The 27731-nt window shown below is 42.7% G+C and overlaps 1 protein-coding gene across 1 annotated transcript in view; it reads right to left on the minus strand.

Moving 5' to 3' along the window:
* LOC126237475 (uncharacterized) overlaps positions 1 to 26950 on the minus strand; it is a 555798-nt gene extending 528848 nt beyond the window's left edge. Inside the window, exon 1 of the mRNA XM_049947618.1 lies at positions 26782 to 26950. Within this exon, the coding sequence (XP_049803575.1) occupies positions 26782 to 26836 (55 nt within the window). The 5' untranslated portion in view covers positions 26837 to 26950. The remainder of the gene's footprint in view (positions 1 to 26781) is intronic.
* Between the last annotated feature and the right edge of the window lie 781 nt (positions 26951 to 27731).

Consider the following 27731-nt stretch of genomic DNA (forward strand, 5'->3'; position numbering starts at 1 on the left):
TCAGCTAATCTACTAATATTATTTATACGAAGGTATTTTACGGCTGGCATTGCATTTCGCTGTGCTAGGATTGAAATTTTCTATGCCTGCTGTGGAGAGAACAGAATACCAAGATTACAGCCGTTGCGACTATAGAGCTAAGGAAAATTTATTTCATTGTTTATTTGCACAGTGAATTTTATCAGTTAATTGTGCAGCGCCATAGAACCCGGTGCTCACGGGACTTGGTAAATTTCAGAGGGATTGATTTCATTATAGGCATTGCGTATTGGTTTTCCAGATAATTTGTTTAATTATTATTTATTTTATTTAGCGTATGGCTCATAACATCACAGTAAAAATTACAGAAACAACATGATTTTAAAAAAATCACATATGTATAAACAGAACAATAAATAACAGTTTGTATATAAGGACACCACCAACTGTAAATTTACACTCACAGAAGAACAATCACAAGCAAACGTCCACCTTAGATAATATATAGTCGATTGCCTCTTGGGTCGCCATTAGGAAATCCTGCGGGTCACCCTCATGCCCTATGTGGGCATTCTTGTACGATGTGTTTGACCGTCTGTCTCTCAGCGCCACAGTCGCAAGCGGCCGAAGGAAGTTTACCCCATCTGTGTAAGGAGTCGGCGCATCTCCCACAGTTGGTTCTGATGCGATTAAGAGCTGACCAAACTTTGCGACGGCAATTAAATCCTTTTGGTTTACTAAAGATGCGTAGCATACTGCGCAGTTTACTGCTGTTCTGCTCTCCCATTCCTCTTTCCATCGGTCGTTTATTTTAAAGTTGGTTTGGTGCAGCGCCTGTGCGGTCTTTAGTGGAGGATGCCTAGACCGGAGTCGGTTTCCTTGGATGTCGTGACTATCTTCATGGATTTGTAATTTAGGGTTGGTCATGATTTTTTGAAATTCTCTAACCAGAGCGTGTTCTCGGCGCAGGTTAGGAGGGGCTATGTCACTGAGAACGGGCAGCCACACTGTAGGCGTTGGCCTGATTGTGCCTGATATAATACGCATTGTTGCATTAAGTTGGCTATCTACCATGTGTGTGTATTTGCTGTTGAGCCACACTGGGGCACAGTATTCTGCCACTGGATACACCAAGCCAAGTGCGGATGTTCTTAAGGTAGATGCTGTGGAGCCCCAAGTGGTGCCACAGAGCTTATGCAAAATGTTGTTGCGTGTTTAAGTTTCGCTGCAGTTTTTGTCAGGTGTTCTTTGAATGTCAGTGTCCTGTCTAGGGTAACCCCAAGGTACTTTGGGTGTTTGTTGTGATTTAGTATTTTCCCGTCTAGATATACATGTAGTTATCTGTTGGCCATTTTGTTGTTCAAATGGAAGGCAGATACTTCCGTCTTTGTAGCACTAGGTTGTAGCCTCCATTTTCGAAAGTACTCGCTGAGAATCCCTAGGTCACTCTTCGGCAGTTTCTATATTTCTATGGACTGTTGCCAGAGCCCAGTAGTCAGCATAACCAAATTTGGGCGATCTGGTTGCGGGCATGTCAGCGATGTAAAGGCTGAAAGGAAGGGGCGCAAGGACAGAGCCTTGTGGGAGTCCATTATTGAGTTTCATCTGTTTACTTCTCTCATTCCCCATTATTACTTCGAAGGTTCTATTTGACAACATATCCTCAATGAGGTTGGTTATCTTCTTGCAGGGGACGGCACAGATTAATTTGTACATGAGTCCCTGTTTCCAAACTGTATCATAGGCTGCTGTTAGGTCTATGAATGCTGCAGCTACTTTATGTTTCTTCTGCAACCCCGCCTCTATATATGTTGTCAGTCATAGTGCTTGATCTGTAGAGCAGCGATAAGGACGGAATCCTGCTTGTTCAATACGGATTTTTTTTTAGTATAGTTTGGCCTATTCTGTTGAGGAGCAGTCTTTCTAGTAATTTATAGTCCATACTGAGAAGGGCAATGGGGCGGTAACTCACTGGTCTATCGCCTGGTTTACCAGGTTTCAGGACTGCGATGATCTTTGCTCGTTTAAGTTAATTCTTTTTGGATTACAGTAAAACTGATTAAGCACACATTTGATCAACAATACATCACGCAGTAAATTTGCAAAACACAAACATTACGCATTTCATATTCATTGGCAAACAAACACCATTAACATTTTTATAAAGAACGCTACAGGTTTAACTTAGGAAACCAGTTGAGTTCGGTACAGTTACAGTTCACAATATTCAGCTTGTTATTTATTTTCGTTCAAAACTATTAAACTTCCGAAAATAACGCGCAGCTTCGGTACCGCGTGCTCGCTATCTTATCAGACAGATCGGTGCGAGTGACTCACAGGGAAGTTGTGCAGAAAGACCGTAAGGCGCACTTTATTGGTTTCGTTTATCTGCGCGAGACGGCGCTGCGACGGACCGCTTTATCTGTGACAAATTTCTGGAGCTCGTCAGTGCGACCTCAGCGAATACTTACGCCAGAGTGTTTGCAACACATTACGGAAACACCAGAGCTGCGATACAGTCTCCAGACAAAGAACGACGTCACTGAAAGTCCACAGCAAGCACTTAAGGAAAGGTGACGCTCTCACTTCAGACGTCAGCTACAATGTCGATGTAGGAAGTTAATAAGTCACTAAAACGATGTCTTATCGTTAGTGAAGGCTGCCCTCGGCTGAATTTTGTAACCTATAATTCTGAATACATTTTTTTTCTCTGTTAACCCCCTTTTTTTTTAGTTCTGTCCTTTCCACCCAGTTTTTCTGAGTCTCCATAGTACACTGAAGAGCCAAAAAAACTGGTACACCTGCCTAATATCCTGTAGGGCGAGCACAAGTACCGCAACACGACGTGGCATGGACTCGACTAATACAAAATTGTTAAGGCTTTCGTGGCCACTTGTTGAGAAACTGCCTATTGGCTTCTGTCTCGGGTTCTTCGGCCGACGTTCATCTAATGATTTTTCTGACGTTTCGCCAGCACGAGTGGCTGGCATTGTCAAAGCTTCACCCTCCATTGCCGGTGGTGACTGGCAATGGAGGGTGAAGCTTTGACAATGCCAGCCACTCGTGCTGGCGAAACGTCAGAAAAATCATTAGATGAACGTCGGCCGAAGAACCCGAGACAGAAGCCAATAGGCAGTTTGACTCGACTAATGTCTGAAGTAGTTCCGGAGGAAATTGACACCATCAATCCTGCGAGGCTGTCCATAAATCCGTAACAGTAAAAGGGAGTGGCGATCTCTTCTGAACAATACGTTGCAAAGCATCCCAGATATGCTCAATAATATTCGTGTATTGGGGAGTTCAGTGGCCAGCGGAAGTGTTTAAACTCAAAAGAGTGTTCCTGAAGCAACTGGACGTGTGGGGGTGTCACATTATCCTGCAGAACTGCCTAAGTCTGTCGGAATGCACAACGGACATGATTGGATGCAAGTCATCACACAGGATGCTTATGTACGTGTCGCCTGCCAGAGTCGTATCTAGACGTATCGGGGTCCCATATCACTCCAACTGCTCACACCGCACACCATCACAGAGCTTCCACCAGCTTGGACAGTCCCCTGCTGACATGCAGCGGCCATGGATTCATGAGGTTGTCTCCTTCCTTACCAGTACACGTCTATCCGCTCGATACAATTTGAAATGACACTCGTCCGACCAGCCAACATGTTTCCAATCATTAACAGTCCAATGTCGGTGCTGATGGCCCCAGGCGAGTCGTAAAGCTTTGTGTCGTGCAATCATCAAGGGTACACGAGTGGGCCTTCGGCTGTGAAAGCTCGTATCGACGATGTTTCGTTGAATGGTTCCCACGCTGAAACTTGTTGATGGTCCAGCACTGAAATCTGCACCAATTTGCAGGCCGGTTGCACTTCTGTCACGTTGAACAATTCTCTTCAGTCGTCGTTGGTCCCGTTCTTGCAGGATCTTTTTCCGGTCGCAGCGATGTCGGAGATTTGTCGTTTTAGCGGATTCGTAATATTCACGGTACACTCGTGAAAGGGTCGTAAAGGAAAATCCCCACTTCATTGCTACCTTGGAGACGCTGTCTCCCACCGCTCGTGAGCCGACTGTAACACCACGTTCAAACTCACTCAAATCGTGACAATCTACCATTGTAGTAGCAGTAAACGATCTAACAACTGCGCCAGATACGTGTATACAGGGTGATCGGAAATTCCCGTTACAGACTTCTGCCACTTGTAGAACGGACTGAGTACATCGTAATTTGAACAGAAACCCATGTCCGGAAACGTCATCCAACGAGACTACAGAGCGTGAAAGTTATAAGCGTGGGCGTCTGTAAATGTACGTATACACGGGGTGATTCCGTGATGATGTTACAGACTTTCTAGGATGATGGAGAACGATAAATGTATTAATTTGAAGTAAGGATCCCCGTACCGGAAACGAACGAGTCGAAAGTTATAAACGAAAACCGTTCTGATACCTCTGACAGCTGAATACATGTACCGGTTTTTATGTTGCGAAGAGTGTAGAGCTGTAACTTTCAGAGGTGGTAGTGTGGACAAAAACGAGAAAAAATGTCCAATAAACGTGGCCTCTAAATTGCGTACGTGAGGAGCCTGACCATTCGTTCATCTTCAGTAATGTGAAACACATCTCCTCTACTGAGCAAGTGTACAAACTTTAGAGCCCACGTTTATTAGACATTTTTTCTCGTTTTGAAAGTTACAGCCCTACACTCTTTTCCCGCGCCCGGGTTCCCGGGTTCGATTCCCGGCGGGGTCAGAGATTTTCTCTGCCTCGTGATGACTGGGTGTTGTGTGATGTCCTTAGGTTAGTTAGGTTTAAGTAGTTCTAAGTTCCAGGGGACTGATGACCATAGATGTTAAGTCCCATAGTGCTCAGAGCCATTTGAACCATTTGAACCCTACACTCTTCGCAACACAAGAACCGGTGCATGTATTCAACTGTCAAAGGTATCAGAACCGTTTTCGTTTATGATTTTCGATTCGTTCGTTTTCGGTACTGGGATCCTTACTTCAAATTAATACATTTATCGTTCTCCATCATCCTAGAAAGTATGTAACATCATCACGGAATCACCCCGTGCATACGTACATTTACAGACGCCCGCGCCTACAGCTTTGACGCTCTGTAGTCTCGTTGGACGACGTTTCCGGACATGGGTTGCTATTCAAAATACGCTGTACTCACTCCCCTCTACAAGTCGTAGAAGTCTGTAACGTGGCTTTCCGACCACCCTCTGTAGGTCTTGCATACCGCAACGCCGTATTCTGCCTGTTTACGTATCTCTGTATTTGAATACGCATGCCTATACCAGTTTCTTTGGCTCTTCAGTGTAATTAAGGAGCTCCTGCGAGTAGGAACGTTTCGGACGTCTTCCACGGTCGGCATCTGAACAGAAAATCTGTATTATAATCACGGCGGCATGTTGATCTTTACCGCCTCCGCAAACTGGGGCATACTGCTTCTATATTATCCGCCTGGGGTGGAAACACTGTTAACATATAGCGAGAGGTACTAACACAGATCTCGCCCGTAACATGATGATGATATAGCGTGTGACATCATATGCATATAAACAGAAAGAGAACAGCACGCTGACCATATTTCTTTTGCACCTGTATTGGTTTTTGGATTATACACTGCTTAAGGATGAGATGTATAAAGTAATCATAAAATATTAATAACTCGGTGTAAATGAGTGAAACTGGGGGAGAAAGCTGCCAGATGACTCCCAGTCATGTACAAAAAGCTGGACGTTAAATGGCGTGAGGTCCATGTGAGTATAGCTCCAAAGGGACCTAGCACCACGACACCGGGCAGCTGAAGGAACGGGCAAAGACAGTGTGTGTCAACTAGCGACCAGTTACAATGCACTGTCATGGTGTCTTCATTACAACATGGCTCAGAAACAACATTTGAATGACTTCATAACGGGAAGAATCATTGCGAATCTAGAAGGACGAAGTGTGACGAGTGAAGCCCAGTTTCACGTGCATGGGGAGCGTCCCGAACTACAGGCACAGCTGTCCGAAGGAGAGGAGATGGTCAACCTTGGTCAGCTACAGCAGCAGATGACCGCCACCTTGTACAACAGGAAGAAGGGACCCACGGCAATCAGTGGGTACAATTGTAACAACATTTTAAAAAATTGCATGGCACCTCGACAGTGGCATGGCGACTGCGTTGGGCTGGTCTCTTTCTCCGACGACAAGTACGTTGTTTACCGTTGACAGCTGCTCATCGACTGCACGGTGGTGCCAAGAACATAGGGACTGGACCAACAAAGAGTGAGTTCGCATGCAGTTCTCAGTTGAGATCGGTCTGAATGATTCTGGAAGTACTCTCACATGGCGAGAGGTGGGAACATGCATTGCACCCAGGAACAATGCTGCCCCTGGTCGTTTTGGTGGGCCTGGTGTGGGTAGGCATAATGTTGCAGGGTCCTACTGACTCGATACTGTCAGCAGTAAACTATATTGCCACACTGTGCTCCATCCCCATGTGCTTGTTTTCTGGGGTGCATTCGGCCCTGACTTCATTTTAGCAGATGTCAGTGTGAGACCGTATGGAACAGTGCCGATGGAGGAGCTCTTCAAACGATAGGATATTCGGCGAGTGAACGGCCCTGCGCGGTCCCCCTCGACTTAAGTCCCATCGAGCACATGTGGGAAACACTGAGGAGACATGTGGCAGCACTCCCACATGCGCGAACGGCCATCGAGAACCACGGTGGTGAAGAAATGTAACGCCATACCACAAGAACTCCTTACCAACCTTGTGCAGCATGATAGCATGTTGTAGAGCATGCACTGCCGTCCGTGGTGATCACACACCTTATTGTAAGTAGGCTGGTTAGGTTTTTATGTTGGTAACGCCACGTAGCGCTCTGTATGAAAATCACTGACCGTGCTGTGTGCAGTCAGTGGCTGGTTGGACTCATTTTTGGAATATTCGCTTGTGTAGTGTTGGGCAGTTGGCTGTGAACATCGCGTAGCGGTGCGCAGTTGGAGGCAGCGTTGCCAATTTAGCGACTTTGTCGCTAGAAATGGCGACTTTTGCCTTCGTCTTGCGACAAAAAAAAAACTTTTTAGCGACAAAAATTATTTAGCGACTTATCTGGCGACTTTTGGAGTACTGACGACTCAAAACTATTTTGGGCCAGTATTTTCATTAACAAAACTAAGATTTTAACTATAGAAATTGTCTGAGTCAAGTTTGTCTGAAGAAAATAAAGTTTATTTGAAGAAGAGATGCATTCAGTTTAGCCTGAAACTCATAAAAGAAATTCAACAAAGACTGCCAAGTAAAGTTACGATCCTGAAAAAAATGTCAATGCTGAATGTTGAAGAAACACTAAAAGTGAATAAAAATAATGCTGTAGCGGAAGTAGCCAAAGAACTGGGTTTTAGTAGCGATTTCAAATACTGTATGTTGCAAGAATGGCATAATATCAGCTTCATTAGGTGGAATAACACTACTAACACTGTTTTATTTTGGAGTGAGCTTTTGCAGTATGAAAATACCGCAGGGGAGAATCCTTTTTCTTTGATTTCACAGCTATCAATGACTGTTCTATGCCTACCGCATTAAAATGCAGAAATGGAAAGAATATTCAGTTCTATGAACATTATAAAAACTAAACAACGTAACAGATTATCGTTAAAGACAATTAAAGCTTTGATCATATTGAGAGACCAGCTGAAGAAACAAAATAAAGATTGTGCATCTTTTGGCATACCGCCAGACGTATTGGAGCTTGTTGGAACGAACAAAAGTTACCCTTTTGCGACAAAACCAGTCGAACTGCATCATCTGTTGAGCGACTTTCAACCCTCTACATCAACTACAGTTCTGTCAGAGCATGAAACAGAAGAGTTATTCGATCTGAGTGACGACGATGAATAGTTGACATACCGGTATGTATATATTTTGTAACTTAATTTGTTTTCTTGCTTTCTTTTGTTACAAATATAGTTGTATATTTCTAGTATATTTGACTACTGTGATTGAAACAACAATTTATGTGTTGCGTCAATTATAACAAGTTTAATTAAACGTTAGCGTATTTTATATATATGTTGTTGCAAGCGATGGGTCATTTAATTAAGACAATATAGCAATTACATATGAGAGTTTTTATTAATATTTTATTCCCCCCCCCTCCCCCATTGGCTTATTGCACCATTCACAGCACGAAATTTTCAGTACACCCCTAGTAAAATCAGTTTTAGCGACTTTCTAGCGACTTTTGATATTGAATCTAGCGACTCGGTTTTTTAGAGTTGGCAACACTGGTTGGAGGTGAGCCGTCAGCAGTGGTGGATGTGGGGAGAGAGATGGCAGAGTTTTGAGCGGACGATCTGGACGTGTGTCCGTCAGAAAAAGGAAATTTGTTTAATTGGATGTCACAAAATTATATATATGTTATGACTTTTGAACGCTATTAAAAAAATACATTGTTTTTCTCTATAAAAATCTTTCATTTGCGAACTATGCCTATCAGTAGTTAGTGCCTTCAGTAGTTAGAATCTTTTATTCAGCTGACAGTATAGGCGCTAGCTGTATTGCAGTAGTTCGAGTAATGAAGATTTTTGTGAGGTAAGGGATTCACGGAAGGTATAGGTTATTGTTAGTCAGGGCCAGTCTTTTGTAAGGATTATTGAAAGTCAGATTTCGTTGTCAGTTTAGTGATCAGCTGTTTCAAAATCAAATTACGAAGAAGTTTACCAGCACAGTCATTCATAATTTTTCAAAGGAGACGTTACAATATTAAGAACTAGAACGTTCTTTATAAATGTGTAACGTTCTTTAAAAGATTTAGGTGTTTGTTTGCCAATGAATATGAAATGCGTAATGTTTGTGTTATTCAAATTTACTGTGTTATTGAGCAAATGCTGTAATTAATCAGTTTTACTGCACTCCAAAAAATTAAACAACTTAGTCTGGAAAACCAATACGCAATGCCCATAATGAAATCAATCCCTCTGAAATTCATCCAGTCTCGTGAGCACCGAGCTCTATGGCCCTGTACAATAAACTGACAAAATTCCCTGTGCAAATAAACAGTTAAATAAATTTTCCTTAGCTCTAGAGTCGTAACGGATGTCATCTTGGTATTCTGTTGTCTCCACACTAGGCGTAGAAAATTTTAGTCTTGGCACAGCGAAGTGAAATCCCGGCCGTAAAATACCTTCATACAAATAATATCAGTAGATTGGCTCATAAATGAATAATACTGCAAATGTTCAGTGAAAGTACTGTGCAGTGCTGCCAGCATTGAAGCTGTTACAAAAATTAATACTTTTCTGATTCTGGCACATTAATATTTTTTTCATTCTGATTGAAAAATGGTTTCTTTTAGAAAAATATTCATTGGATTTAAATAAACACGACATGGAAGAGGATGAGGTACTAATAAGGGGTATGCTAAGACCGAAAGCTTCAGTTTGATAATTGTATTCAAAATAGTATCTCCTACACAAAATCTGATATGAAACATTTTACATTACCTTCAAAATCAGTGAGCTCCTGAACTGTTCTACAACCCTCACTTATCGACGTAATTAAAAACACTTGGATTGTTACTTCTGAACTGTTCTACATTTGACAAACTAGATTCCAAAATTTAGCTTCTCTGTATCAGGATTACAAAACACACAAAAATTTACAAATAGAACATACCTAAGCAACCTATACATTAAATCTGATGGAAAATACTTGCTTCCTACATTCAGCCAAATCCACAATTCGCGTTAGTGCATACTTAAAACTACAGGGTGATTCAAAAAGAATCTCACAACTTTAAAAATGTGTATTTAATGAAAGAAACATAATATAACCTTCTGTTATACATCATTACAAAGAGTATTTAAAAAGGTTTTTTTCACTCAAAAACAAGTTCAGAGATGTTCAATATGGCCCCCTCCAGACACACGAGAAATATCAACCCGATACTCCAACTCGTTCCACACTCTCTGTAGCATATCAGGCGTAACAGTTTGGATAGCTGCTGTTATTTCTCGTTTCAAATCATCAATGGTGGCTGGGAGAGGTGGCCGAAACGCCATATCCTTAACATACCCCCATAAGAAAAAATCGCAGGGGGTAAGATCAGGGCTTCTTGGAGGCCAGTGATGAAGTGCTCTGTCACGGGCTGCCTGGCGGCCGATCCATCGCCTCGGGTAGTTGACGTTCAGGTTTCATAACTAACCTTTTTCGTAGGACTCTCCATACAGTTTGTGGAATTTGCAGCTCTCTGCTAGCTCTGCGAGTCGATTTTCCTGGGCTGCGAACAAATGCTTGCTGGATGCGTGCTACATTTTCATCACTCGTTCTCGGCCGTCCAGAACTTTTCCCTTTGCACAAACACCTATTCTCTGTAAACTGTTTATACCAACGTTTAATACACCACCTATCAGGAGGTTTAACACCATACTTCGTTCGAAATGCATGCTGAACAACTGTCGTCGATTCACTTCTGCCGTACTCAATAACACAAAAAGCTTTCTGTTGAGCGGTCGCCATCTTAGCATCAACTGACGCTGACGCCTAGTCAACAGCGCCTCAAGCGAACAAATGTACAACTAAATGAAACTTTATAGCTCCCTTAATTCGCCGACAGATAGTGCTTAGCTCTGCCTTTTGTCGTTGCAGAGTTTTAAATTCCTAAAGTTGTGGTATTCTTTTTGAATCACCCTGTAAATATACGAAATTTCATTACCTTACAAATTTGTCCTTTGAGTTACAGTACAAATTCGTTACTCTTCTATTACTGCCATGGACAATGGTCACTATTTATTAACGATCAATATCACTTCAATTCTTGATAATCTTATAGCCTCACAAATTAATAATACACACTTTACACTTTTACAGAAATAAATACGACCTAACATTTCTGGCTATGTGTGAGCATAAACGATATCATTCATCATTTCATTTTATAAAAACTGTATTACGCTGCTTCCATAGACAGACAACTAAGTTGCCACAGCTAGCCACTAGCTTCAAGTCTTACATCCTACCTATGACAGTGCAACGGCAGCTGCTACTGCGTTCCGCGCGCTCCTACTTACAATCGATTCTGCCACTCAGGCAACATCTTCGGTTCATTGGTGTCAAAGATACAATCTTTTCTACATATGATAAACGTTTCAGGACATTTTTCATGAAATACGTTACAAAATCGGGCTCCACGTACATGTGGACCCCTCACAGAACCACATCCTGTCTTTTTTAATGCCCAAGAGACCATTGCAAATCGCGGTGATCTTTATTGTGTTTGCATATAAGTGTCGGCACTGACACAAAATGCGAAAATTATTTTGATCCTTAAGTTTTGCACATCACTAGACGTCGTGGCGACAGACCGATCCGTAACGAAGCACCAGTTCTAAGTTAGGTTGGAAGGTAAAAACATAAATGTCGCACGGCATTGTTGGCTAAAGCCGTCGGCACACGCACCGTGCTGTCGAACGTCAACGTTGAGCGTGCCGAGTTCAACGTGCTGCTGAACGCTCAGGAACGATGCGACTTGTGCATACAGTACGTGGGCCCCAACGTGGTATGCGCGATAGCAACGCACTCCTGCGGCAGTTGAGGGATGTTTCTAGTTCGTAAATCACACTGTTTACGCAATGGGCGCGTGTAAAATTCTCACATTAGCCCTATTAAAATGCACATTTCCTTCATCGTCCACAAAAAGGAACGTACCATGTCCAATCAATAAGGACATAGGCTTATAAAACTTCCATTAAAAATATTGCCGTACAAATTTGGAATACTTCTCCGCATAAGATAAACATTATTTCATCATTCCCACATTTTAGTAAAACCGCAAGGTCAGTCTTACTTGATCACTGTTCCTATCCAATAGCAGAATCTTTGCAACATGTGAACTACGAAGCGTAAAAGAAAAAGGAGCAAAATATCTTTACACAAGTAGCGCAAGCTGTCCTGTAGATGAAGCCAATCGAACGAAGTCACCCTCAAAAAAAGGTGAGCTTATATTTACATAACATCAAAGATTATAACATATGCTTATATTAAACTAGTAATAAAGTATCAGAACCTAATAAAAGCGCGAATGTTAGGGAAAAAAATTGGAAGTATTCAGACGCGAACCACCGCCCCAACAAAAACTTATTACTGACCAGAGACGGTATTCATTACGCTAAACCAACAACACGCTGTTTGTAGTTCGCCAAATTGTGTTACGCTGTACTAAAATCGTTAATCGTAGATAACTGTTACTAATTGAAATTTAATTACAACACATTGTACCAAGATCAATTTGTTTTGGGTGGATCTTCGGTGTGTCGCTGCCTTCAAATAGCCTACTCTCATAATACCCAAGTTACAATAATTCTTTTGCCACGAATGTGATGTTTCTCATTATTTATTGGAACGAATCACACAGTTAACAACGGGTTTTCCAGTGATTCTCAATTTTCTGGTCCTCAGAAACCGCATATATACATATAGGCTTGAAATGAATGCCAATATGGCGCCTCACAACTCTACTGAAGGGAGACGGCGTGCGTGTGACGTAGGTGGCGTTGTGCCATCTCATTGGTCAACGCTCAGAGGCACGCTCAGAATATCTGACATGCCAGATATTGCTCTGCACGTTGGGAAAGACTCCCGAACGTGCTATTCCACGCTATGACGTCAGAAAGTCGGCACGCTCAACGCTCAACGTTCGGATGCACGGTCCGTGTGCCGACGGCTTAACATATCGCACAGGCTATGCTCCGTCGCCTATTGGAAACGATGTTCCTTGTCCACGCATAGTGACACCTTTCCTTGCGGATACGTTTACATCTACATCATACTCCGCTAGCCACCTAGTGGTGTGTGGCGAAGGGTACTTTCGGTACCACTATCTTATCCCTCAACCCTGATCCATTCGCGAATAGTGCCTCTGTATTGGCTCTAATTTCTCGAATTTTCTCCTCGTGGTCAATACGCGAGATTTATGTGGGGAGAAGTAATACATTGTCCGACTCCTGAAAATTACTGTTCCGAAGGTTCAATAGTAAGTCTCTCCGTGATGCACAATGCCTCTCTTGTAACGTCTGCCAGTGGAGTTTGTTTGGCATCTCCGTAACACTCTCTTGCCAGCTAAACGATCCCGTGACGAAACGCGCCGCTCTTCGTTGGATCTTCTCTATCTCCTCTATCAGTCCTACCTGATAAGGATGCCAGATAGGTAAACAATACTCAAGAATCGGGCGGGCCTTACATGCCATTTCTTTCGTGGATGAGTTACATTTCCTTAAGATTCTTCCGCTCTTCGTAGGATCTTCTCTATCTCCTCTATCAGTCCTACCTGATAAGGATGCCAGATAGGTAAACAATACTCAAGAATCGGGCGGGTCTTACATGCCACTTCTTTCGTGGATGAGTTACATTTCCTTAAGATTCTTCCGATGAATCTGAGTCTGGTGTCCGCTTTTCCCACTATCTGTTTTATATGGTTATTCCACTTAAGGTCGCTCTGGATAGTTACGCCTAGATATTTTACGGCAGACGCTGTCTCCAGTTGTTTGTTATCAATAGTATAGCTGTACAGTAGTGGATTTCTTTATGTATGCGCAGTAAGTTACATTTATTTACGTTCAATTTACCCTGAACGTAAACTGCAGGTCATTCTGCAGATTCTTACTAACTTCTGGCGTTGCTTCTTTGGTATAGACAACTGCATCATCTGCGAACAGCCTCAAAGAGTATCCGACACTTTCTACTACGTGATTTATGTATGTTGTAAACAGCAACGGTCCCCTCACACTTCCCTGAGGTACTCGGATATTACCTTTACATCTGTCGATTTTGTTTCGTTAAGAGCGACGTGTTGAGTTCTATCTGCAAGAAAGTCTTGAATCCAATTGTAAGTCTGCTCCGATACGCCGTAAGCTCGTATTCTTTTTTTCTGTAAACGCCAGTGCTGGGCGGTGTCAAATGCCTTACTGAAATCAAGGAACACGGCACCAAGCTGAGAGCCGTTGTGTCCACTGCGCTGTGGATCTCATGGAGGAACAGAGCGAGCTGAGTTTCACAGGATCTCTGTTTGCGAAATCGATGTTCATTTTTATAGAGGATATGTTCATTTTCCAAAAACGTCATGATTCTTGAGCAAGAAAAATGTTCCATGATTCTACAACAGATTGACATCAACGACGTAGGTCTATAATTGTGTGGATCTGTCTTATGGCCTTTCTTAAGAACGGGAATTACCTGAGCCTTTTCCCATTCGTTAGGTACCTATCGCTGCTGAAGTGATCTACTATAAATTACTGCTACAGGGTGTTTCAAAAATGACCGGTATATTTGAAACGGCAATAAAAACCAAACGAGCAGCGATAGAAATACACCGTTTGTTGCAATATGCTTGGGACAACAGTACATTTTCAGGCAGACAAACTTTCGAAATTACAGTAGTTACAATTTTCAACAACAGATGGCGCTGCGGTATGGGAAACACTATAGTACGATATTTTCCACATATCCACCATGCGTAGCAATAATGTGGAGTAGTCTCTGAATGAAATTACCCGAAACCTTTGACAACGTGTCTGGCGGAATGGCTTCACATGCAGATAAGATGTACTGCTTCAGCTGTTCAATTGTTTCTGGATTCTGGCGGTACACCTGGTCTTTCAAGTGTCCCCACAGAAAGAAGTCACAGGGGTTCATGTCTGGCGAATAGGGAGGCCAATCCACGCCGCCTCCTGTATGTTTCGGATAGCCCAAAGCAATCACACGATCATCGAAATATTCATTCAGGAAATTAAAGACGTCGGCCGTGCGATGTGGCCGGGCACCATCTTGCATAAACCACGAGGTGTTCGCAGTGTCGTCTAAGGCAGTTTGTACCGCCACAAATTCACGAAGAATGTCCAGATAGCGTGATGCAGTAATCGTTTCGGATCTGAAAAATGGGCCAATGATTCCTTTGGAAGAAATGGCGGCCCAGACCAGTACTTTTTGAGGATGCAGGGACGATGGGACTGCAACATGGGGCTTTTCGGTTCCCCATATGCGCCAGTTCTGTTTATTGACGAAGCCGTCCACGTAAAAATAAGCTTCGTCAGTAAACCAAATGCTGCCCACGTGCATATCGCCGTCATCAATCCTGTGCACTATATCGTTAGCGAATGTCTCTCGTGCAGCAATGGTAGCGGCGCTGAGGGGTTGCCGCGTTTGAATTTTGTATGGATAGAGGTGTAAACTCTGGTGCATGAGACGATACGTGGACGTTGGCGTCATTTGGACCGCAGCTGCAACACGGCGAACGGAAACCCGAGGCCGCTGTTGGATCACCTGCTGCACTAGCTGCACGTTGCCCTCTGTGGTTGCCGTACGCGGTCGCCCTACCTTTCCAGCACGTTCATCCGTCACGTTCCCAGTCCGTTGAAATTTTTCAAACAGATCCTTTATTGTATCGCTTTTCGGTCCTTTGGTTACATTAAACCTCCGTTGAAAACTTCGTCTTGTTGCAACAACACTGTGTTCTAGGCGGTGGAATTCCAACACCAGAAAAATCCTCTGTTCTAAGGAATAAACCATGTTGTCTACAGCACACTTGCACGTTGTGAACAGCACACGCTTACAGCATAAAGACGACGTACAGAATGGCGAACCCACAGACTGCGTTGTCTTCTATATCTTTCACATCACTTGCAGCGCCATCTGTTGTTGAAAATTGTAACTACTGTAATTTCGAAAGTTTGTCCGCCTGAAAATGTACTGTTGTCCCAAGCATATTGCAACAAACGGTGTATTTCTATCGCTGCTCGTTTAGTTTTTATTGCCGTTTCAAATATACCGGTCATTTTTGAAACACCCTGTAGAAGGGGAGCAAGTACTTTCGCAAAATCTTTTTAGAATCTTATAGGTATCTCATCTGGTCCTGACGCCTTTCCACTGGTAAGCGATTGTAGCTGCTTTTCAGTTCCGCATCCGTTTATCTCCTCGATATTCGTACGACGGTTGGAAGGGGGGATAGTGTTACGATCTTCCGCGGTGAAACAACTTCGGAAGACCGAATTCAGTATTTCGACCTTCTCTCTGCTATCTTCCGTTTCGGTGCCGGTGTGGCCGCTGAGAGAATGAATAGATGATTTTGACCCACTTACTGATTTTACGTACGACCAAAATCTCTTAGGGTTTTTACTGAGGTCGGATGACAACGTCTTACTTTCAAAATCATCGAACGCTTCTCTCATTGCTTTCCTTGCGCTCATTTTCGCTTCTTTCATCTTTTCTTTGTCAGGTAGGTTTTTACTTCTCTTGTATCTGAGATGAAGTGCTCTTTGTTTACGTAGCACTTTTCTAACACGGCTATTAAACCATGGTGGATCTTACCCATCTCTTAAAAAGCCTTACTCGGAACATACTCGTCTGGGGCATATTGAACGATGCCTTTGAATTTTTTCCATTTGTTCTCCACATCTTCGTCCTCATCATCGAATTTTTAATGCTGTCTGCTGAGGTATTGTGAAATTTGTATCGCGTCACCCTTGCTGAAGAAGTGTATGTTCCTACCTTTCTTACCATTTCTTGTAGAAGCCGTCGTCATAGATGGTGTCACAGCCTTATGATCATGGGAGAGGTGTGTTGTTTGTGTATTCATAGAGTGTAGGCTAGTGTAATGGATGCCTGTATAATGAAATGATGTTTCTGTTGTGTAATAATGATGAGAGAAGCGAGGGGGTGGAATTTGGTGCCGGCACATAGCCTACCCCTTTAGAATAGCACCCCCATCCAACGGGCGGAGCACTGTCGGTAGAGTGACAGTCCACTCACTCCATGAGATACTGCGGAGAGGTTGAGAATTTAACTCAGGACGCTGGAGCAAAGCTGGCGATCGGCACTTTACATCACCACCAACACCAACTCTCCTCCCCCTGCCGGCCACGTGGCCAAATACTGGCAGTGACAATTTCATCCGCTGTCTGGATTCGAACCGACTTACCTTTGAACGAATGCCACCGCACAAGCATGCGTTTGTGACATTGGCTCTGGAGGTGAGTCGGTTGGAATACAGTGGCGGATAATATGGGGGGCGCGCGGGACGCCTCCCTCCTTCTCCCCCCCCCCCCGCCCCTTGTGGGGCCACACGCATTGCCAACCGCGCCGCCCCCGCCAGTCAGCCCGCACGCTATTCGTTCGTTTCTTTCGTCAGTCGAGTAGTTGTACTTTCCTATGTAGCACGCGCGTCCGCGTCATCGTATTTGATACGTTTCTGTCTGGCACATAGATAGCTTACACATACCTACGAGAAAAGTCGCGGCCATTCTGGTGATCTCGATATGTTATTCTGTCCGGCATTTGATCGAGAAAAGTCGCGAATATTCTATTGTTTTGTGATCAAAAAGAGAGTAATGGGAGAGATTGTCCAATACAAGCAAAAGAGCGTAAACGCCCTTAACGATCGTTATTCTCTCACGCAAGCATTGTCTGTTTTTCCTAGACCTGACTATCCTACTTTGCACACGCTGTACAAAATATCTGCTTGTCTACCTGCATCTATTGCTACAGTAGAAAGAAGTTTTTCAACACTGCGGCATACAAAGACATGGCTGAGGTCGACAGTGAAGGAGGATCGACTAAATGGCTTAGCTCTGTTGAACACTCACCCTGACATTGATTGTCGTATTGACGATGTAATTAACCAATTTGCCGGAAAGAATAGGTGCATAGAATTCATCACTTAAGGAAGAGAATCACAACTGTAACTTTTTTATATCATACGATGGCATTGTCTTGTATATGTATTTAATCAGTTTAAATAAAACTTTCTTAAACTTTACCCGTGACTTTATTATTTTTTATTACGGTAAAAGTAGAGGTAGCTCAAGATCTCTTTAGCGCCACCTCCTTGAGGTTTTTCTGTTTCCGCCACTGTTGGAAAATGACAGGTTCTGAGTTGGGGCAGCAACATAGAACGATTTAGTTAATCTGTGGAGTTTACATGAGCATTTTAGTGGTATTTCTTGGTATATTGAAAATAAGAATTTGAGGAATTTCGTGAATGAAGGTTAACTACGTGTCTTATGGCGGGTGGGAAATTTTGTGTTGGTTGAGTATTTAGCATTTTAGAAGAAACATGACGCGGCCTAATAACCCAAAAGATTTTAACTTCAATGTCAACTGCCACGAAAGCATTCCTGAAATGCTGAGACATCAGAACCTGTAATACTTCTGGCTTTGCAACTGTCATATTTAGATACGAGAAGCTCTTCTTGGAGCAGTTGAGAAGGTAGCAGTGGCAGGATGACGTAATGTGGTGTCAGGTACCCCGACAGATGAGGTAGCGTGAGAAAGACCGAGAATAACGTGTTCCTTCTCTACGCGATTGGCTGCTGCGTTCGGAAGTTGCGCGCCAAAAATGTAATTTTCTATTATTAATATTAGACAAACTAAATAGCGTATTTACTTGCAGTTCAAATTAAAGCATCTCTCAACAATGTGCTATCATTCCATTATTTTACAAGTAAAAATAACCAGCGGAATAGTAAACAAATGCTAAACGAAAAGGCAGAAGAAGCACTTAGATGATCTTCGGATCGCGCCTAACTTGGATGGTGGGCGAAGTGATTCGGCTGTAAGATCAGAGCAGGTTCGGCAGTGTCGGCGGTCAGACACGTTCTCTGCCACGGTGAGTGTCAGTTGACTTTATTAATGATCTATGGTTCGTAAGTGTGAGAGCTGATTCGGCAGTTTCGGAGATCAGACATGTTGTCACGACTTTTTAGCAATGTATGGTTATTTGGACGTATAGTTTAGAACAGTGTGATAGTACTTACGGAAACACGCAGTTCATTATTTTGTTGAAGAATGGAAATTATTTGTGACACTAAAAGGGAATGTAATTGTGCCGTTTCTCGTGTTCTGTCAATAAAAAGCGACTGGCATCCCATATGAACAAATTTATTGAAAATTTAATTATTCACACAACACCAGTTCTTACAGCCTGAAGATAACGGATTCACGACCTACGTGTTGTTTTCTGCGCAGAGGACAACTACTATAGAAGGCTGCAGGTTGGTGAACATTTGTCGGAACTTATGCATTCAACTCAGGGCGGTCGAAGCAAATAGGCACCTCGCGTGTACTGCAATCTTAGTACAAATGAGATCAGTGACGCGTCATCTGTGGTAACACAGAGGAGGCACGAAGGAGAGAAACAGTCTTGAGGGACGGGATTTATCATATGCATGTATTTATCGCCGTCTCACTCGTCGGCGCGCGGAGTGGTCGCGCGGTTTGAGGCGCCATATCACGGATTGCGCGGCCCCTCCCGCCGGAGGTTCGAGTCCTCCCTCGGGCATGGGTGTGTGTGTTGTTCTTATCATAAGTTGGTTTTAAGTGGTGTGTAAGTCTAGGGACCGATGATCTCAGCATTTTGGTCCTTGAGCAATTCACACACATTTGAACATTTTTTCTCACTCTTCCTCTCTCTCCTTCAACTTGCCGAAAATCCAGTGATCTATACGGTGAACCGACTGCTCCCCATGAAATCATGTTAACTGAAAAAACAGAGTCGGGGACGGTTAATTAATCGCCCATCTGAATCAATACGCGTGGCTCGGTTGAATGTGAAATATGGGTACCACACCTCACGTAGAAGTACTTACAATGTTTTCCATAAAACTACTAAATGAAACTAAATGTCTCTATAACAATCCGATATCTTGCTAGATGCACATATAATATTCTAATCACTGAATGAACAATACAAATGAGTACAAGGAAGAGAACCAACTCGTGAAGCTAACGTTTTAGACCTCATAGCAACAAATAGACCGGAACTTTTCGACTCCGTGAATGTAGAAGAGGGTATCAGTGATCATAAGTCAGTGGTTGCATCAATGACTACAAGTGTAATAAGAAATGCCAAGAAAGGAAGGAAAATATATTTGCTTAACAAGAGTGATAGGGCACAAATCGCAGAACATCTGAGTGACCACCATCAAACGTTCATTTCTGAGGAAGAGGATGTGGAACAAAAATGGAAAAAATTCAGAAACATCGTCCAGTACGCCTTAGATAAGTTCGTACCGACTAAGGTCCAAAGCGAGGGGAAAGATCCACCGTGGTATAACAATCATGTACGAAAGGTACTACGGAAACAAAGAAAGCTTCATCATAGGTTTAAGAGTAGTCGAATCATAGCTGATAAGGAAAAGCTGAACGAAGCGAAAAAGAGCGTAAAGAGAGCAATGAGAGAAGCATTCAACGAATTCGAACATAAAACATTGGCAAACAATCTAAACAAGAACCCTAAAAAGTTTTGGTCATATGTAAAATCGGTAAGCGGATCTAAATCCCCTATTCAGTCACTCGTTGACCACGATGGCACCGAAACAGAGGACGACCGAAGAAAGGCAGAAATACTGAATTCAGTGTTCCGAAACTGTTTCACTGCGGAAAATCGTAACACGGTCCCTGACTTCAGCCGTCGCACGGACGCCAAAATGGAAAATATTGAAATAAACGATATCGGAATTGAAAAACAACTGCTATCACTTAGTAGCGGAAAAGCATCCGGACCAGACGAGATACCCGTAAGATTCTACAGTGATTATGCTAAAGAACTTGCCCCCTTTCTATCAGCAATTTATCGTAGATCTCTGGAAGAACGTAAAGTACCTAGCGACTGGAAGAAAGCGCAGGTCGTTCCCATTTTCAAGAAGGGTCATAAATCAGATGCGAATAATTATAGGCCTATTTCGCTTACGTCAATCTGTTGTAGAATAATGGAACATGTTTTATGTTCTCGTATTATGACGTTCTTAGATAATACAAATCTCCTTCATCATAACCAACATGGATTCCGCAAACAGAGATCATGTGAAACTCAGCTCGCCCTATTTGTCCAAGAAATTCACAGTGCCGTAGACACTGGCGAGCAGATTGATGCCGTATTCCTGGACTTCAGGAAGGCATTTGATACGGTTCCGCACTTACGTTTAGTGAAAAAAATACGAGCTTACGGAATATCGGACCAGGTTTGTGATTGGATTCAGGATTTCCTAGAAGAAAGAACACAACATGTCATTCTTAACGGTTCAAAATCTGCAGATGTAGAGGTAATTTCGGGAGTACCGCAAGGAAGCGTGATAGGACCTTTATTGTTTACAATATACATAAATGACTTAGTTGACAACATCGGTAGCTCCGTGAGGCTATTTGCAGATGACACGGTTGTCTACAAGAAAGTAGCAACATCAGAAGACTCGTACGTACTCCAGGAAGACCTGCAGAGGATTAATGAATGGTGCGACAGCTGGCAGCTTTCCCTAAACGTAGATAAATGTAATATAATGCGCATACATAGGGGCAGAAATCCATTCCAGTACGATTATGCCATAGGTGGTAAATCATTGGAAGCGGTAACGACCGTAAAATACTTAGGAGTTACTATCCGGAGCGATCTGAAGTGGAATGATCACATAAAACAAATAGTGGGAAAAGCAGGCGCCAGGTTGAGATTCATAGGAAGAATTCTAAGAAAATGTGACTCATCGACGAAAGAAGTAGCTTACAAAACGCTTGTTCGTCCGATTCTTGAGTATTGCTCATCAGTATGGGACCCTTACCAGGTTGGATTAATAGAAGAGATAGACATGATCCAGCGAAAAGCAGCGCGATTCGTCATGGGGACATTTAGTCAGCGCGAGAGCGTTACGGAGATGCTGAACAAGCTCCAGTGGCGGACACTTCAAGAAAGGCGTTACGCAATACGGAGAGGTTTATTATCGAAATTACGAGAGAGCACATTCCGGGAAGAGATGGGCAACATATTACTACCGCCCACATATATCTCGCGTAATGATCACAACGAAAAGATCCGAGAAATTAGAGCAAATACGGAGACTTACAAGCAGTCGTTCTTCCCACGCACAATTCGTGAATGGAACAGGGAAGGGGGGATCAGATAGTGGTACAATAAGTGCCCTCCGCCACACACCGTAAGGTGGCTCGCGGAGTATAGATGTAGATGTAGATGTAGATGTATGCACGACCTTGATACAGGTGGGTGGGTTTGAGATGGAACGATATAAAAACCACTGCCAGTAATTATGTACAGCAGCTACACATACACAGAGAACCCAGCGGCGACGGACTTAAACAATCGGTCCGTTGATGTCAGCGCACGTTGCCAGTATGTTCCAAAAAGCCGCACGCGAAAATATGATTTTCACTGAATCATACCTCGGGTTTGTCGATCACAGAGAAAAGGGACCAAGTGTTACGGACAGTCCTCGGCCTAGCGATCATTTCTAGGACTGTTGGAAGAACGGCATGCTGTAGCTGTCCAACACTAGAGGGTCTAAATTTAAGCATTGCACAGTTCCTGCACTCCAGGAAAATTGAGAAAATCGGCTGGTTACTTTAAATTAAGTGTGGTCTATTGTAGACCTTACGTGGCTTATAAAAGCGCTGTTCGTTAATGGGCGGTTCCTGACAAATCCCGAAAAACCATGATTTTTGAGTACGCAGAGTACCACTTGTGGCTATGGCCACTTCTATAATTTCTAGTCATGGCAAATGGCCGAAATTTTTATCACGTGTACTTAAAATAGAGTTCTCGGGGAACCGTGACACGGTTTTGGATATCACTCTCCGTTAGCGGGATCCAATTCAAAATTACCGTATCTATGCTCATAAATATGTAGTGTTAATTTCCGGTCTGAAGTGCAAATGTAGTTTCAACTGACGTAGTGAACACATGGCAATGGTTCTACGGTCATTAAAAAGGTTCTGAGGCCACAAAGATATGCTTTTAGTTGGCATTTTCTCACCAATAAAACTTTATGACGTGCTGTCTCTGTATAATGGGTACTTCACGTCTGTAGAATTACGAGTATGCCCTAAGTGGTACTGCAGCGACAAAAACTTAATTAGAAAGATACTCCACATCCTAAAAAGATCTTAAAAAGACTATGAAAAATTACGTAAAACTGGAAAGACGGCAGCTTCAGCAATATATTTCTAATAATATTTTCACTCTTTTAAGAAACAAATCATAATCTGGGCGTTTTCGATGCTTTATGGTCGATGAGCAAGGTATCCAGACAATTAATGTCTGAACAGCCAGATGGAGACAGTCATCCTCCAGAATGCGAGTCCAGTGTGCTAAGAGGAGGAAGAAGAAGAAGATGATGATGATTATGACGATGATGATGCTGACGATGATGGCTCTGAGCACTATGCGACTTAACTTCTGAGTTCATCAGTCGCCTAGAACTTAGAACTAATTAAACCTAACTAACCTAAGGACATCACACACATCCATGCCCGAGGCTGGATTCGAACCTGCGACCGTAGCGGTCGCGCGGTGCCAGAATGTGGCGCCACTCCGGCCGCCATGAGGATGATGATGAATCTATTGGAATATAACACTTGAGAAAACTCCGACGTGTCTCGAGTATTGCTTCTTTTAGTTTACGATTGAAGTGTCAATAGAGAGCCTTAGCTTACTGCTGCATACATTTCACTACATGTGAAACGAACGTCATTGTTGCTCTCTCTACGTGGAAACCTAAATCTTCCCTTATACGGGAGTGTATATCAACGCTTAATTATTTGCGAAAGGCGGAAAAGACTCACGGGCGATGGAAACTTCTGAGAACAGTGACGAGTGGCGCTTAAGCCGACTTTCCACTTGCAACTAATGTGACGCCACTCGGATAGTTTCACCACGGCTGTACTTGGAAACACCCGGATTATGATGACGTTACGCGATTGACACAAATTTTTGCGACGCTACGTAATGCTAGATTCGTTTCAGCTTCGTGACGCCACTTGTCTTTCACAACCAGCGATTAGCGCCTTTTGACTGCTGCCTGGCGGCTGTGTCGAGACAACATCAATATGTTCGTGGTTCCACAATGAAGACGTGGAGTAACGATATGTTGACAATAACATGACTTGAAGCGGTCTGTTTTCTACAGTAATACACAGAATAAACACCGTCCGTCTAGAACGTCCCGAGACTGATTTTATTTCTGGCGTATAAGCGACGTCAGAGCAGCAACTACGGCTGCGGCTTCAACAAATGAAGGGCTTATTTAAATAGTGCTACAAGTCCATTTTTCTTCATTTTGAGATACAGAGTCCTAAAGTTAAATGAGCGCTGAAAACTCTGCAGTTGAGATACCAGAAATAGTCATGCATGTGGCTTCTTAGTAGAGATGAACCTTTCTTTCTGTTTGTTTGGATCATTAATTTCAGAAGCATTATATTCAGAAAAGTGGAGGTAATGTACCACTATTGAAATACGCCCTTCAAATGTAAACAACAGATGTGGATTCGACCAGTCATTTGTGAGCACGCAGTATCAAATAGTGGACGTGCGACCGTAATGTGTCAACACTGGTGTGTAATGAAGTGCTCTGGAACAGCATGAAGTCAATGTGACGTGCGAGTTGAACAACGTTCCAAGGAAGGGCTTTTCTTACAGCAGTTTCAAGTGCTTGCTTGATCGTTCTGTGCGTCGCCTCAAGTGTGGATAGGTGGGGTGAGGGTAGGGGGGGGGGGGGGGAGTGGTGACCGTGTAGACGTGTAGAGCACCTGAAGCATCAAAAAAGCAAAAAAAATCTTACCGTTTTTCTATATTTTATCAACGCAGTCTCTAAACTTTTTGGTCTGACGGGTTATTCCACTTTCAGAATAACTTATGAAACCCTTCCTTTTGCTTGTATTACGACATTATTAAAACACAAGTTTGATAATTTGTGTGAGCTAGAGAAACATTTAAATTCATATTGAAGGTATTTTAAATCAGTCTTTGCAACTACCAGAAATGTATGGTTGCAAAAATGAATTTAAAGTGTCATTAATTATTATAAAGTAGCTACAGACAATAAGACCACAAAAAGTAAGAATTTAATTTGTTGTTACTACACTCGCCAGAATGCATAAGTGCATTTAAGGTTCTGTGGTAAGATCCAGCAATCATGATAATAAAGTAATCGAGAATTTCAGGTCTGTCTGTTATGCAAACAACCAATAATTTTATCTCAATATTTATATAATATGTAGTCTGCAAATACGGTTCTGATTATAAGAAAGTGTTCACCAAAAACGATATGATATTCCCTGTCTATATATCATTTACAAACAATTATGACTTTTGCAGTTCCTCCTGTTAGCACGTTATGTGCTGAAAAAGGTTCATGCCATCATATGTGTGGTTAAGAGCTGTTTTTATGCAAATCATATTAAAGGAAGGCAAATAAAATTGATTGGTCAGTAAAAGAACACCATTTGTATTTTCTCAGAAGCTCAGTTCTTCACAGAGCCGACGAAATTAAAGATCTACAGTTTATGACAACCTATTTCACTACTAGCAATTTATGCAGTTACTGATTATGTCGCCACAGTCTGGTTCTAAATGCACTGAAAGTCACAAGATTATAAAAATGGTTCAAATGGCTCTAAGCACTATGAGACTTAACTGCTGAGGTCATCAGTCCCCTAGAACTTAGAACTACTTAAACCTAACTAACCTAAGGACATCACACACATCCATGCCCGAGGAAGGATTCGAACCTGCGACCGTCGCGGTCGCGCGGTGCCAGAATGTGGCGCCTAGAACCTCTCGGTCACCCAGGCCGGCACACAAGAGTCAGAGTAGTTGTGATTTATTGTGAAATCCTCTTATTGGAAGATTAAAGTATAGACGTCATCTTTATGTACTCTTGCGTATTTAATGCCAGAACTTATGAGTTTTGTTTTTTATTAACTTGCATAACGCATGTTAGCTCAAAATTTGGTACAGGATGGTGAATGAACCTTCGTGTTCGCCTTTGTATTTCGTACCCATGTGTTATTTTTACGCATAATTCACATCTGGACCCAACATTTGTGTTTTCTGTTCCTCTTACCTAGACTGTGGCGTAGTTTTACTGGCATATTATACACGCTGACAGCCATGCCCGTTCTTATGATTTTGGTTGACACCGTATTGGGAGCAGTGGAACCGGAGTTTTAATTGTGGAGGCGTCGTGTCAGTTGCTGTGGCGGCACTGTACTTGCGCGTGTAAACCCGGCTTCACGGGGTTGTCGAACAAATAACGCCGCAATAGCAGAGTGACTGTTTTGTTTATACATCCAGCGCCACCGTTTTCCACTTTACTGCCAGGAAACTAATCACATGGTCCGTACGCTAATTACGAATTTGCGAATATGTAAGGCACTATGACACGTGATGTCGTCTTTCAGGCTGCAGTAACCCAGTTCCTAAAAACAAGCAGGAAAACTGGCGACTGTACCTATTGGAAAGTACAACTCTAGAAACATGCCAACTGTATGAAAGAAAACAGAAAGGTATACAAACAAGAATAAAACGATACTAGCGAAATTTCGGAAAGTAAGAAGCGAATGTACACACCACTGCCTACCGTAGATTTTCCATGATTATCGAACGTTTACATGATCTAAAACGCAAAAGACAACTAAATACCTATGTCGACCACAAAGAAAACATTTATTCGTATGTTCTGAATGCGTGTTGCGTAGAGATACAGTAACTGTTCAGTCAGAACAAAGACCGAGACGTAAAGAAAATGCACGCAATACTTCTCGAGTCCCCTCAAAATCAAATAAATGATTGGTATTGACAGCAACAGTTAAGCGTCCGCCGAAGCCCATATTGACACGACAGTCTTCTGGAATAGTTCATCATTTTGAAAACGTATCCCATGTTGGGATACCGGACCGCTGCCTTCATCGAGCCAACCGACCACTGACAAAGATGAACGTTCATGTAGCACAGAAAACTAGATAATGTGTACGTACCGTAACAGGCGGCCCCAAGAAGAAGGAAGAGCGAAGTCGCCCAACGGGGCTTCATACTTCCGATAATCCCGGCGCTATAGGAGTCGCAAAGATGCGGTGAGACTTTCCGTAGACTCAAAAGCACGTTCACCTGCCTTCGCCACGATCAGCTCACACGACATGTGAAACAATGAAGAGTCGCGACTGATAATGCTATCGGCAGTGCCTGTCTTATCTCGCGTGCCGTAGATTACAGAGATCGAATGAGGCCTGTCCATTAGCAGGCGTCAAAGACCTTAAGATATATCCCAGTGTGCGCTCCTGTCTATAAACACGTCTGCTCCACCATTTTGCCCATGCGAAAGTATAAGGTAGTCTCCACTGATGAAGCAAAGTTTTATTATTAGTTACTAGCTTGGCGTCCGCTGCTCCGCTGTATTAGACTGTGTGGTCTCCACAAGTGTTCTTTTGTTTCTCTTTAATCGAATTTTTATGTCGTTCACAAATTGCAAAACCTTCTAAACTGTTCACGCTAATTAAAGTCATATAAACGTCGTCTTTTCCGGATTTTCTTCTGACCACAAAGAGAATCTGGTAGCTGGAGTCCAAGGTTTTTGTTAATCATGCCTTCTGCGTTCTTGTGGTAATATTTCCCTAGAAGCTTTCATCCCCAAACACATATTTCTTTATATCCAAACGAGAAGTGAAATACCAAATTTCATAGAGTTAGGCTTAAAAAAATTTTTGTGTAACAAAATATTTCCTTAAAAATTATCATCTCCTATTTCATCCCCTTGTGGGTTAAATTTCCAAACACAATGAACCATTTTTTTCTGATAGAGAAACCAAATACAATTTCTCGTACTTCTAGTACTTCTAGCTTCAAAATTGCCTTAATAGCGACATACTTTCAAAAAAAACCTTTCATCTTCTATTCCCAATTTCGAACAATCATTTTTTAATGATGCCTG

Source organism: Schistocerca nitens, chromosome 2 (assembly GCF_023898315.1).
Source record: "Schistocerca nitens isolate TAMUIC-IGC-003100 chromosome 2, iqSchNite1.1, whole genome shotgun sequence".
In the NCBI taxonomy this organism is placed as follows: domain Eukaryota; kingdom Metazoa; phylum Arthropoda; class Insecta; order Orthoptera; family Acrididae; genus Schistocerca; species Schistocerca nitens.